The sequence below is a fragment of the Nicotiana attenuata genome, unplaced genomic scaffold (assembly GCF_001879085.1).
Source record: "Nicotiana attenuata strain UT unplaced genomic scaffold, NIATTr2, whole genome shotgun sequence".
Lineage (NCBI taxonomy): Eukaryota > Viridiplantae > Streptophyta > Magnoliopsida > Solanales > Solanaceae > Nicotiana > Nicotiana attenuata.
Window position 1 is genome coordinate 90,831 of NW_017671474.1, and position 12,864 is coordinate 103,694.

The window sequence follows — 12,864 nt, forward strand, 5'->3', positions numbered from 1 at the left end:
TACGTGCTTTGAAGATGAGAAAGCAAGCGCGAACCAAGTCTCTATCACCTTTAGCTCATTCAGTCTAGATGAGTTATGCAGTTTAAAAGGAATCAAAAACGAAGAATTACTGGTGAACAACAAAGTTGGAGACGATCAACCGGATGATGATGAAGGTTGGACGTTGGTGACTCGTCGTAGGCGCCACAAAAGGAGCCCACAAAAAGAATCAATAAAACAACCAACAAGGAAGATGATGGTAAAAAGACCAACGGAAAAGAATCCAGTTAGGCGTTTGAAGAAAGCAAAAGTGGAGATGCACCACCCTCAAAGGCCACGGCATACAATAACCTTGGAGGATTTCTTGCCATCTTGGTTCCGCACGAAGATTTCCCATGAGGGTATCGATGCCTCTTGTTGCCATGCTGACAAAGGGGAAAAAAAGAGTGATGACCTATCGTTGAAACCATCTCCGGAAAAGCTCATCGAGTCCACTCCTCAAGAAGTTAATGCTTGTGAGGAAAAAGTCACGTTCACAAATGACGATCTTTTGCTTGGTGACACTCTTCATAATCGCCCATTGTACCTGGTTGGCTATATGTGTGATGAAAGGGTAAATCGAATTTTGGTTGATGGAGGATCCTCAGTGAACATTTTGCCAATTCGCAGTGTGAAAGAACTTGGTATTCCCATGAACGAACTTTCAGAAAGTCGTGTGATGATCCAAGGATTCAACCAAGGGGGGCAAAGAGCCATAGGCGCGATCAGGCTGGAAATCACCATTGAAGATATGTAATCAAGTACATGGCTGCATGTAATCGATGCGAAAACTTCATACAGTGTCTTGCTTGGAAGGCCTTGGATACATGAGAATAAAGTGGTTCCATCTACCTACCATCAATGTTTAAAATACTACGAGGGTGAAGTCGAGAAGAAGATAGTTGCTGATGATGAGCCATTCACCGAGGCAGAGTCACACTTCACCGATGCAAAGTTCTACTTGAAGAACCACATTGTGAAGGAGATAAAAGTTGATGATGGCATGAAAAGCAAGAATGACGAGCCCACAACTAAAAGAGCAGAGGTGACTACTGTTGAAGCCAAAGATGTTACTGAAGAGGTACAGCCCAACGCGAACAAATCTTACAGAGGGAATATTGCGTCTTATGGCAAGAAAGTAAGTCATGCGCTCCAATATGTCCCTAAAAGGAAGAAATATGAAGGTGAATCATCTAATCTCCAAACTAACATGCTAAGCTCTTCCGGTAAAACGAATCGAGGCAGTAAAGTTGTCCTCAAAGCCACTTGCAGGGTTTGTGGCCCAAAGTCATTTGCAGAATGTGGCACTCCCTACAAAGCGAACAGATGAAGGTTTTGATCCTAACGCTTACAAGCTATTTGCAAAAGCTGGATACAATCCTAATGAGCTGTCAAAGTTAGGGAAGCTACCATCAGAAGTTGCAACGAGACAACCACGTGAAGGTTTGGGATACAATCAACCGTCACCAGTGCGCATCTTTATAAGAAGGGCGAGTAGCAATTATATCACTGTTGAAGACGAATCTGCCGCTTCTAACAAGTCTTCTGTCTTTGATCGACTTGGGAAACATCTATGAGGACCTTCGTATTTGAAAGATTGGGTCCATTAAAGAAGGGGAACAAGTTCCAGAGAAATTTTCAAAGCATAAGAACACTTGCTTCGCCTAAAATTCAGAAGATCTCTAAGGATTTCCAAGGTTTGGTTCCTTCTAGAATGAGGCGACAAACAAAACTTGTGGTTTCATGTAAAGAAGTACTGAAGGTAAAGCCATATACTGTGGTGTACACTAAGGAGCGTGATGAAGATGAGGAAAGTGTGGGTTCTTCGTATCATGTTACTGTACAAGGCGGGAACGGTGTTCCATCTTCAATGGAGGATAATGCAGAATTGGAGGATGTTTTACCATGTTATCACATATCCTTCAATGAAGGAGACCCTTAAGAAGATGAAGATGTGAAAGTCACTCCACCCGAACTTGAAGAAGGAGTAAAGACGACAATTGATGCCTTAAAAGAAGTTAACCTTGGCACGATGAAGAACCAAGACCCACCTACCTAAGCGATTTACAAGAAGCTGATGAAGAGAGTGCTTATATTGAGCTACTCAAGGAGTTCAGGGATGTCTTCGCTTCGAGTTACAAAGAGATGTTTGGCTTGGACACGAAAGTAGCAGTCCATCACCTTGCAGTCAAAAATGGTGCTCTCCCTGTTAAACAAGCTCAAAAGCGTTTTAGGCCGGACTTGGTTCCCTTGATTGAAACCGAAGTTAACAAACTCATCGAAGCTGGCTTTATTAGTGAAGTTAAATACCCAACATGGGTTTCAAGTATTGTCCCTGTAAGGAAGAAAAATGGCCAGATTCGAGTGTGCATTGACTTTAGGGATCTTAGCAATGCGTGTCCGAAAGATGAGTTCCCACTTCCCATTCCAGAACTGATGATCGATGCTACTACTAGGTACGAGGCAATGTCATGGATAGTTCATCAGGCTATAACCAAATTCGCATGGCGCCAGTTTGGTGCCACGTGTCAAATGACGTGGCGCGCCAAGTCAAACGGAAGAGCCAAAAGGATCATGCCACGTGTCAAAATGACAAGGCATGCCAAGTCACACTAAAAGGCCAATGAAATCGCGCCACGTCTATAAGTGACATGTTCTGGCCAATCAAATGTGGCCATGTCACACTTCAATTTGATTGGTCGGAAAGAGTTTGTTCTTATCATAACTCTTCCCTCCCACAACTATAAATAGGGGTCTTCATAACCCAGAAAGACACCAGAAGTTATAACAAGAAGCAAGAGAGAGCTCGTGGATCAAACGCCGCAAATTTCTCTACAAGTTTCAAACTTCAAGCAACCAAGTTCAAGTTCAAGAAATCAAGTTCAAGTTCAAGAACGAAGAACAAATCAAGTATTCAAGCTCAAGAACGAAGAACAATTCAAGTATTCAAGATCAAGAACGAAGTCAAATCAAATACAAGGCGCTCAAGATCAAGGCTAGTGTTCGTGATACAATTCGTGGCAACAAACAAAGTGTTCGCGACGCTTAAACAACTACGTATTCAAGATCAAGCTCAAATGTCGTTGAATTTATTTACTATTGAAAAGACGAATCAGAGGATTCATAGAGATTGTAACACTCAAATATTCGAAATAAAATACTACGATTGTTGCGATAGTTTTCGGTCTTGATTTTATTTTTTCAACGCAAATTTATTGTCTACAACGTGTGCTAGAGGGATTGTCAAAAGAATCGGCTCAGGTATGTTAAGGCTATCTATCCCTTCTTTCTTTTTGGCATGATCTATACGACACGAACGAAACGAGACAATGCACAAATTCTATAAATGACTCTATTCATAGAAATACTAGAGATGTCGATGTTTTTGATTCCCTATGTGTCATTATTCTATCATCTGTTCATGGGTCTTAAAAATACATAAGTTGGTAAAATTTATTTCATGATATTAGTCAGAGGCATAATGGTCTTATGATGTACTAAGAGATTTTATTAACATATTTTCACATGCACATTGACCCATGACCAGATGGCGTTATATACGCGTATATATATGTATATATGTATGTGGGATATTGGAAAGGTTATGGCGTTATATACGCACCACCACCTGATCAGCTGGTATACGTTGATGATTTTGCCCACAGCGGCCGAGATGGTATGATGGGATGCCCTCAGAGGCTTGATGATGCTATGAATGCATGTACCTATGCACGACATGATATTTATACGTATATGCATGACATTTTAAATATTAAAGGATTTCACAGAGCTATTCAGATTTACATGTCGAGTCTTTTACTCCATGTTTCTCTCATGTCTATTGTCTACTGATTTTCATTCCTTACATACGCGGTACATTATTTGTACTGACGTCCCTTTTGCCTGGGGACGCTTCGTTTCATGCCCGCATGTCCTGATAGACAGATCGAAAGTCCTCCAAGTAGGCGATCAACTCAGCGAAAGATGTTGGTGCACTCCATTTGCTCCGGAGTTGCTTGTTTGNAAAACAGGGACATGCAGACATTGTTGGGTATTCTGATGCAGATTGGGCAGGTTCTCTCTCTGATAGACGGTCCACTTCAGGTTATTGTATTTTAATTGGAGGCAACCTAATATCCTGGAAAAGTAAAAAGCAAGATATGGTAGCTAGGTCAAGCGCGGAGGCAGAATATCGGGCTATGGCATTGGCTACTTGCGAGCTTATATGGCTAAGGAAACTTCTACAGGAGTTAAAGATCGGAAGGGACGAGCCGATGGAATTGATTTGTGATAATCAAGCCGCATTATATATCGCTTCAAATCCAGTATTTCATGAAAGAACGAAGCATATTGAAATAGATTGTCACTTCATTCGACAAAAGATTGAGTCCGGGTGCATTGTTACGAGTTTTGTCAACTCAAAAGACCAACTAGCAGATGTCCTCACAAAATCACTCCGAGGATCCAGAATTGGCTATATCTGTAGCAAGCTAGGAGCATATGACTTGTACGCTCCAGCTTGAGGGGGAGTGTTAAATATGGCAAGAATTGATACTATGTAAATATGAAAAGATACACAAATCCCTGTAATCACACAAATCCCTATAATTAAGTAATTAGGAGATTTTGTAGGCTTGTAATTGTAATCTTTCCTTATTTGTATTTCTGTCAATGGTTATTTAAACCCAACAGCTTGAATAATCAAGCACTCTATTCACCATTTTTCTTCTCTTCTTCTTTCACAGATAGTATAATACAAAAAGATACGTTATGTTGGTACTCGGTTGAGCAAGGTATCGGGTGCCCGTCGCGGCCCATCGGTTTGGGTCGTGACAATTCAGGCCGACTTTGACTGCATAAACCCAACGACAACCAACAGTAGACTTACCTGAAGGAAGAGGAACAAGCTCCCAAGTGTCACTCGCATGTAAAGCAGACATCTCCTCATTCATAGCCTGTCGCCATCCTGGATGAGATAGTGCCTCGCCTGTAGACTTTGGGATAGAAATAGTGGACAAAGATGATATAACAACATAATAAGGTGATGACAAACGGTGATAACTTAGATCGACATAATGGGCATTATGATTAAGAGTGGATCGTACACCTTTGCGGAGTGCAATATGTTGACTAAGAGGAGACAAGTCCGCAGTAGGTGCAGAATCTAATGCAGGACGTGAATCACATGGGCCTGATGCTGGACGTGGACGACGATGATAAGTCAAGAGTGGTGGAGCTGCAGAAGATTGAACTGGACTAGGTGGTGGAGCTGCAACTGGAGCAGTAGGTGGTGGAGCTGGAGTTGTAGAGGAAGATGAATGGGAGGTAGTGACTGAATCTTCAAAAGATAAAACTGATAGCACCTCAGAAATATCTAAGTGATTACCTGGATCTGTGAAGTATGATTGGGTTTCAAAGAAGGTAACATCAGCAGACATAAGATACCGCTGGAGGTCAGGAGAATAGCATCGATACCTCTTTTGTTTTCTCAAGTAACCCAGAAATACACACTTAAGAGCATGGGGAGCTAACTTATCTTTTCCCGGAGTAAGGTTATGAACAAAACACGTGCTTCCAAAGACACGGGGTGGAAGAGAGAACAAAGGTAAGTGGGGAAACAGGACAAAGAATGGAACTTGATTCTGGATAGCTGAAGATGGCATAAGATTAATAAGATAGCAAGATGTAAGAACTGCATCCCCCAAAAAACGCAACGGAGTATGAGTAAGGTACGAGCAGTTTCAATAAGATGTTTATTCTTTCTTTCAGCTTTCCCATTTTGTTGAGATGTGTACGGACAAGATGTTTGATGAATGATCCCATGAGAGTTCATAAACTGTTGAAATGGGGAAGACAAATACTCTAGGGCATTATCACTACGAAATGTGCAAATAGAAACCCCAAATTGATTTTGAATTTCAGCGTGGAAGGTCTGGAAAATAGAAAACAACTCAGACCGATTTTTCATCAAAACTATCCAAGTGCACCTGGTATAATCATCAATGAAACCGACAAAGTAGCGGAATCGCAAGGTAGAACTGACCCGACTAGGACCCCAAACATCTGAATGGACTAAAGTAAAAGGTGACTCTGCTCTATTATCAAGACGTCGAGGGAAATGGGAGCGGATATGCTTACCGAGCTGGCATGACTCACACTCTAGAGTGGACAAGTGAGATAAACCAGGTACCATTTTTTGAAGTTTTGACAAACCGGGATGTCCCAGCCGTTAATGTAATAAATCTGGTGAATCGGTAACAAGACAAGTTATCGAAGGAAGACAAGATGCGAGTCCATGTGATTTTGCAAGGATAAGGTAATAAAATCCATCTGATTCACGTCCGATACCAATGATCCCCTCGTACTGCGTTCCTGTATAAGAACAAGGTCATCAAGAAATAAAACAGCGCATTTAAGTGATTTGGCTAAGCGACTAACGGCTATGAGATTAATAGCCCGTTTGGCCAAGCTGCAAAAATCAGCTTATTTTGAGAAGTGCTTTTTTTCAAAAGTACTTTTGGTGAGAAGCAGTTTGTGTTTGGCTAATTAGTTTGAAAAGCACTTCTGAGCAGCAATTAGTGTTTGGCCAAGCTTTAAAAAACTGCTTCTAAGCGTATTTTTTCTCAAAAGTGCTTCTCGAAAAAGTGTTTTTGGAGAGAAGCTACTTTTTTCTGCTTCTCCAAAACTGCTTCTGCTTCTCCTCAAAAGCACTTTTTTCCTTCCAAAAGTTTGGCCAAACACCTCAATATTTGGCCAAAAGTGCTTTTGGCCCCAAAAAAAAAGCACTTTTGGCCAAAAGAAGCTTGGCCAAACAGGCTATAAAAGGTCTATTGGGAACATAAAGGACTGAATCTAAAGGTAAGGAAGGAAGTGGACTTGCTTGACCTATTGTAGTTTCCATGGTTTGAGACCCATTGGCCATTGTGACTACTAGAAGAGATTGAGAATATGAAATACTATTGAAAAGAGATTTGTTACCAGAAATATGATCAGATGCACCTGAATCAATGACCGAAGACTTAAGAGGTTGAAGATTGGGAGACACAACTCGCGCTACTATATGTTTGAACAACGGAATTTATTCCTGAAGATGTCTGTTTACATGCTTTGTGCTGAAGGAACTCAATATAATCCGGTAAAGAAACCATCTGGATTGGATTCAATGCATTGGATCCAAATGGATTGTGAGTTAAAGGCTTCTGATACGAATGCCATTATAATATTGTGCCGGAAAAAGCAGAAATTTTTTGGGAATCACTGTTCATGCCGGAAAAATAATTGTAGCTTGCCGGAAAATTCCAAAGTTGTCGAAATCTGTCGGAAATAGTACCAATGGACTCTGAATTTATAGGTTGTCCTCAAGAAGCTTGGCCAAAAAATGGCTGGAGAAGCACGCATGCGCCGGATAAATATAAAAGTGGTCGGAATTTGGTTTAAATTGGACGGGTAGGCTCGGAATTGCAAGGAGATGACACTGTCCAAAAGAAACTTTTCCAAATTCTGGCCGGAATAGTCCTCACGTGCCGGCGCGTGGGACAGACGCGCCGGCGACGACAAATCTCCGACAGGGGCGTGGGGGCGCGTGGATGGTCTTTTTCAGGTGAATCTTTTTGGGTTTGGTCGCCTCTCTCTTGGGAACCTTGTGGTGGTGTTGGATTTCGCACAACATTGATAATTAGTGACTTTGACGCAAATAGTCACTTAGGTCATCGAAAAATCGCACGGTGACTGAGTTCTTTCTTCCCGGAGTCACTGGAGTTTATGCACAACGATAAATATCTCACGATTGCTCTGATACCATGTGAGAATGCACAGGAGAAAAATATGATATTATTCACATATGTTAACTATGATATAGTGAGCCCTATATATATANATATTATTAATTAATATTGACAATGATACAATATATATATATATATACTACTCCTAATACATATGGGATTAGGGTTATTTACTACTCCCTCCGATCCAAAATAAGTGATTTTTTAGCTGTTTTCACACAGATTAAGAAATTCACCTTTTAGCATTAATTAGCAATGAAATTGACCATATTAACCTTTGTTATCTCACATAAATACTCCTAGCACATACTCCAACACTATTTACTCCAAGGGCAATGTAGGAAAAAAATAATTAATTCATTCTTGAAATCTGGAGAAAAAAAATTATTTTGGACCCCAAAAAAAGGCCAAAAAATCACTTATTTTTGGACCGGAGAGAGTACTATTTATATAACTATTCTAACAAGACCCATTCGTGTTTATTGAGAATAAGCCATTAACAAATTTTTTCCTACTTTGGTTTTTGAAAAAGAGTTAGTTCCTTAACCACACCACTTCTCTTTCTATTTTATAAATTCATGCTCATCAACTTAGGCCCTCCGGTGAAGCAACTTTTAGATCAGTGTGTTGGTTTGTGTTGTTTTATGTTATTCTATCCAGCTTGTTATCCACACCTAGTATTTGCATCAAACCAATAAATATATGACTTATGCACGGGTGCAGCTAGTAGTTAGTTTGCGGGTTCAGCTGAACCCACTAGCTTTGGTTCAAACCCTGTATTTGTCTTAAGAATTCCATTGAATATATAAAAATACTAATTCAGAACCCACTAATTTAAAAGGACTAGAATCTCTGAATTTATAAGCTTCAAATCCTGGCGTCGCCTCTACTTATACACTTCTAGCGCTTAACCATGATTAACTATTATGTATTCTCACCTCAATTTATCACTTGACCATGATGAATTAGGGTGTGTTTGGTATGAAGGAAAATATTTTCCAATTTTTCCATGTTTGGTTGCCCTAAATATTTTGAAAAACATTTTCCTCATGAACTCATTTTACCCCAATTGGAGGAAAATGTTTTCCCTATCAAGAGAAGGGAAAACATTTTCCATAAATCCTTCTCAACATTCCCCACCCTATTCCCCATCCCCACCAACACCCACCAACCCACCTCCACATCCCACCCCCACCCACCCCCGTCTCGGCCCCACCTACTCACCCCACCCCCTCCACCCCACTTACACCTTAAATAAAAATATTATTAATAGTACTTTCTTTTCATGTTATAGATATAGTTTTTTTTTTTCAGTTCAACAAATGAGTATTTTTTCATGATATAAAAAAGTTTTTTTTTTATTTAACAAAAAAAAATACTTTTCTTTTCATGTAGAAAAAGTATTTTTGTTTTCATTTCAACAAAAAAAGTATTTTCTTTTCATGATGTAAAAAAATTATTTTTTTTTTCATTTCAACAAAATGAATATTTTTTCTTTTCATGATGTAGAAAAAGTATTTTCTTTTATTTCAATAAAATGAGTACTTTATTTTCCAGAAAATGTTTTCCGCTCACCAACCAAACAAGATAAAATAAGTTATAAAATCATTCATTTTCCATGAAAACATTTTCCTTCGTACCAAATGCACCCTTAAATGATTGAACTTGCTGACCTCTCCCCTGCACTAGATAAATTCAACGAGGATGACCAGTCAGTTTGCAAGTTTTCCTGAATTTGTACTATTGGCCAGCCACCACAGAGTATTTTTCAGTAAGGTTGACATAAAATGCATTAGTTCCCAGTATAGCAATTGCTTAGTAATTATGCAAGCTCAAGAGATATCCATTCAGAATAAAATACAAGCTTCCTCCTTGTTGACAAAAAAATTGGTTGATCTATGTTGTCGAATCTTTTCTCTTCTTTGCCAACAGGGCTTGTCCGGAAAGGATTTTGGAGTTCCAGGAAAGACGAGCTCAAGGAAAGAAAAGAAATAATACTAGATCAAGAAGACAGAGACTAGAGAAAACGCCACCATTGGGTCAGATTGATCAAAAACTCCAAGACCTCTTGCTTGAGGTTGATCGAGAAAGCTCTGCCGCTGACGATGCCACTGTTTTATGTGGATCAGTATCGGAGGATGATGAAAACTTTGCTCAAATTCATGTAGACTCTAGCATACAGACGCATAGTACGTGGAATAGCAACAGTGTCAAGAAGGGTTTTGCTTCTGGGAGCGCCATTTGCCAAGAGGACGACATTTTACCAGCTTTGTCTAAAGCTGAAGTAATTGATCTCACAAGTCCTCCACCGGTGCGGCATGCTTCTTGGAAATCCAAACACCAAGAGGACAACGTTCAATGCATTGATGTAGTTGAGCTTAGTGATTCAGAAAATGATATGTTTTCCCCTGAACATATAAGAAGAGCCAGAGAACTGAGAATGTTCCTTGCGGGAATTAAGGACAACCTATACTGAAAGTGAACGTGGATATTTCTTCGGCGTAATGGGTGTGTATATGTATATTTTATTCTAATGTTTATCATAAGTTTGCCCATCTCTGGCAAATGCTCGTATGCTATCAACTTGTCGCAATATCGTTTCTTGGTTTGCTCTCCTAGACGAGCAACCTGTTGTAGCCTTAGAATACCAGCCAGCATGTTGAATGTACACACACACTCTCTCTCTCTCTTGTAAATTTTTTAACCGAAAAGAAAACGAAACCCCTTTCTTCCTTCAAGCATTTCCTAGTATTGGCCAAGCTAATTCCTATTACTCTTGCTGTCTTGCACCATGGTCCAGAGGAAAATAAAATGAAATCAGCAATAGACCCAAACTACTATATATGAGGCACGTGAATCCATGTTCTCTCTATCAAATCATATTTTTATGTACATATTTTTTAGAATTGATCTAATATTATATGATGTTACTTATGCTCCAAAGAGGTTAAACGATGTACTTGGTTAAATGCTGAGCTATTTACCTAGAGGAAGTAGGGATCAATTTTCACTTAATATTTTTTTTAATCCTTTCGTTGGTGGTGCACCCACGTTATAAAAATCCTAGACCCGCCTCTGATTACTCGTCCTCCCTCCCTCCTAAAAAAATCAAACCGAAACAACTGCCTTGAGATTTAAGTTAGCTTCAGCGTGCAATATGAAGAGGTGAATGCAGCAATAACAGTAGCCAACCGGTTGCCGGGTCCCGAGGAAGACAGAGTGGTCGAGGTAAATGCAGCTAGGGATGTACAAACCGAACCGGAGAACCGCAATAAATCAAAGAGTCAAACCAAACCGATTAAAAAACCCCGATTAAGTTTGGTATTGAGAAAAAAATCCAAACCAAACCGACATATAAATATATAATTTTTATATATACTTTCAAGTAGGGGTGGACGTTCGGACAATTCGGATTGGATATGAAAATTTCGATTTGGATTTTCGATTTTCGAATTGAAGAAATGACAATCCAAATCCAATCTAAATAAGTTCGGGTTGGATCGGATATTTTAAGTTCGGTTTCGGATTAATCGGTTTGGATAATTTGAATTTTCGGTATTGAGCTTATATGTTGAGATGTTTCTTCTTTATACAAAAATGAATATCCAAATTACGGACTTATGTTAAATTGCCTGAAAAGTTCCTCATTCTCGCCGCAGTCATCCAAATAAAATATTCAAGTAATGAAATTATTATCAAGGAAATGCAACATTAACACAATCGATAAAAAGTAGCAATAGTAAAACCATGTCCAAATAAAAAGCATTCTTATAGAAACTTAGTAATTAATATTCAATATGAGATAATATCTAATGGGTAGGATATTTAACTTATTACTATTGGCATATGGATAATGGACTCAATATAAAGAATAAAAATTTTGAATTTTCGGATATCCAAAAACCCGAAAATATCCCATCCGAAATTTTTAAAATTAAAATTCAAAATCCAATCCGTAATCCGAAAATCTAAATAAAAAATCCAAAAAAATTCTAATTTCGGTTTGGATATGGGATGTAATATTTAATAGAAGTGCTCCATATTTATTAACTTTAAATAATGGGTTGTATGATCACTTTCTTATCAAGTTTTATTGAAATGCGTTAATCTCTTTGTTCTTCCATATTCATATGTCAACATATATTAAATTCGTATACCTTTTTCGAATTTGAAGTGGTATTTCGATATTTAAAATTAAATAGAACATAATTTAGGTATCATATTAACTTTTATGTTTAATAATTAAATTCGGTTAACCTTGAAAGTATACATCAAGGAAAAATTATTGTGAGACGATAAAAAAATAACTATTATATGTTACTAAGAAAATTCTTCCATAAGAATATTTTAATAGAATATGATTATTAATTTTTTAATTTTTGCTAAACATATATTTACTTATAAATAATTTAACAAAGTAAGATTGAAATAATTTCACGTAACAAAAAAAATCAAAAATCCGAAACATATTGAGATAACTGGTACACTTGAAGGATTTGCGAATGAAATTCTTGAACTGAACTCTACGCATTGGTTAACATGTTGAAAGAAGTCATTAACCTTCACGATAATTGCACTTTATAGTAGACAAGGAAATGAAAACGTTGTTCATTGATTTAGTGAGACAATTTGTGTAGCAAATGTTCTCGCAAAATGCCAAGGAGAAGTTAGAGTGCCTTTCAAGCTGAAGAAGATAAAGACGCCTGACTTTTGAGTAAGAAACACCGCCCAAGCATCAGATACTGTTATGAAACTTTCAATTACTAACTTTCTAATGTTTCGTAATCTATTATACCCATTGAGAAAGTAAGGCACCACATCTCCTACTTCATATATTATTACACTTTAAGGTACAGTTGAATGCCAATTGCCAAACCCCAACCACCACCGCAAGAATTAGATAATTACATAAAAGAACAGAGGAACCGGTGAACTCCTCAGGTAACATTTATGCCAATTTAGAAAAGGCTTGACGTCCCTTGATGTTCTTGCCTGTGGGAAAAAGAAAAAAAAAAAGAATATTGGACCTCTGGCCATCTCTAGCCACTTTGACTTGGATAAA

At 38.5% G+C, this 12,864-nt stretch overlaps 1 protein-coding gene across 1 annotated transcript in view; it reads left to right on the forward strand.

The window, feature by feature from the left end:
• LOC109208514 (flap endonuclease GEN-like 2) overlaps positions 1-10,540 on the forward strand; it is a 27,538-nt gene extending 16,998 nt beyond the window's left edge. Inside the window, exon 14 of the mRNA XM_019371640.1 lies at positions 9,735-10,540. Within this exon, the coding sequence (XP_019227185.1) occupies positions 9,735-10,278 (544 nt within the window). The 3' untranslated portion in view covers positions 10,279-10,540. The remainder of the gene's footprint in view (positions 1-9,734) is intronic.
• The last annotated feature ends 2,324 nt before the right edge of the window (positions 10,541-12,864 follow it).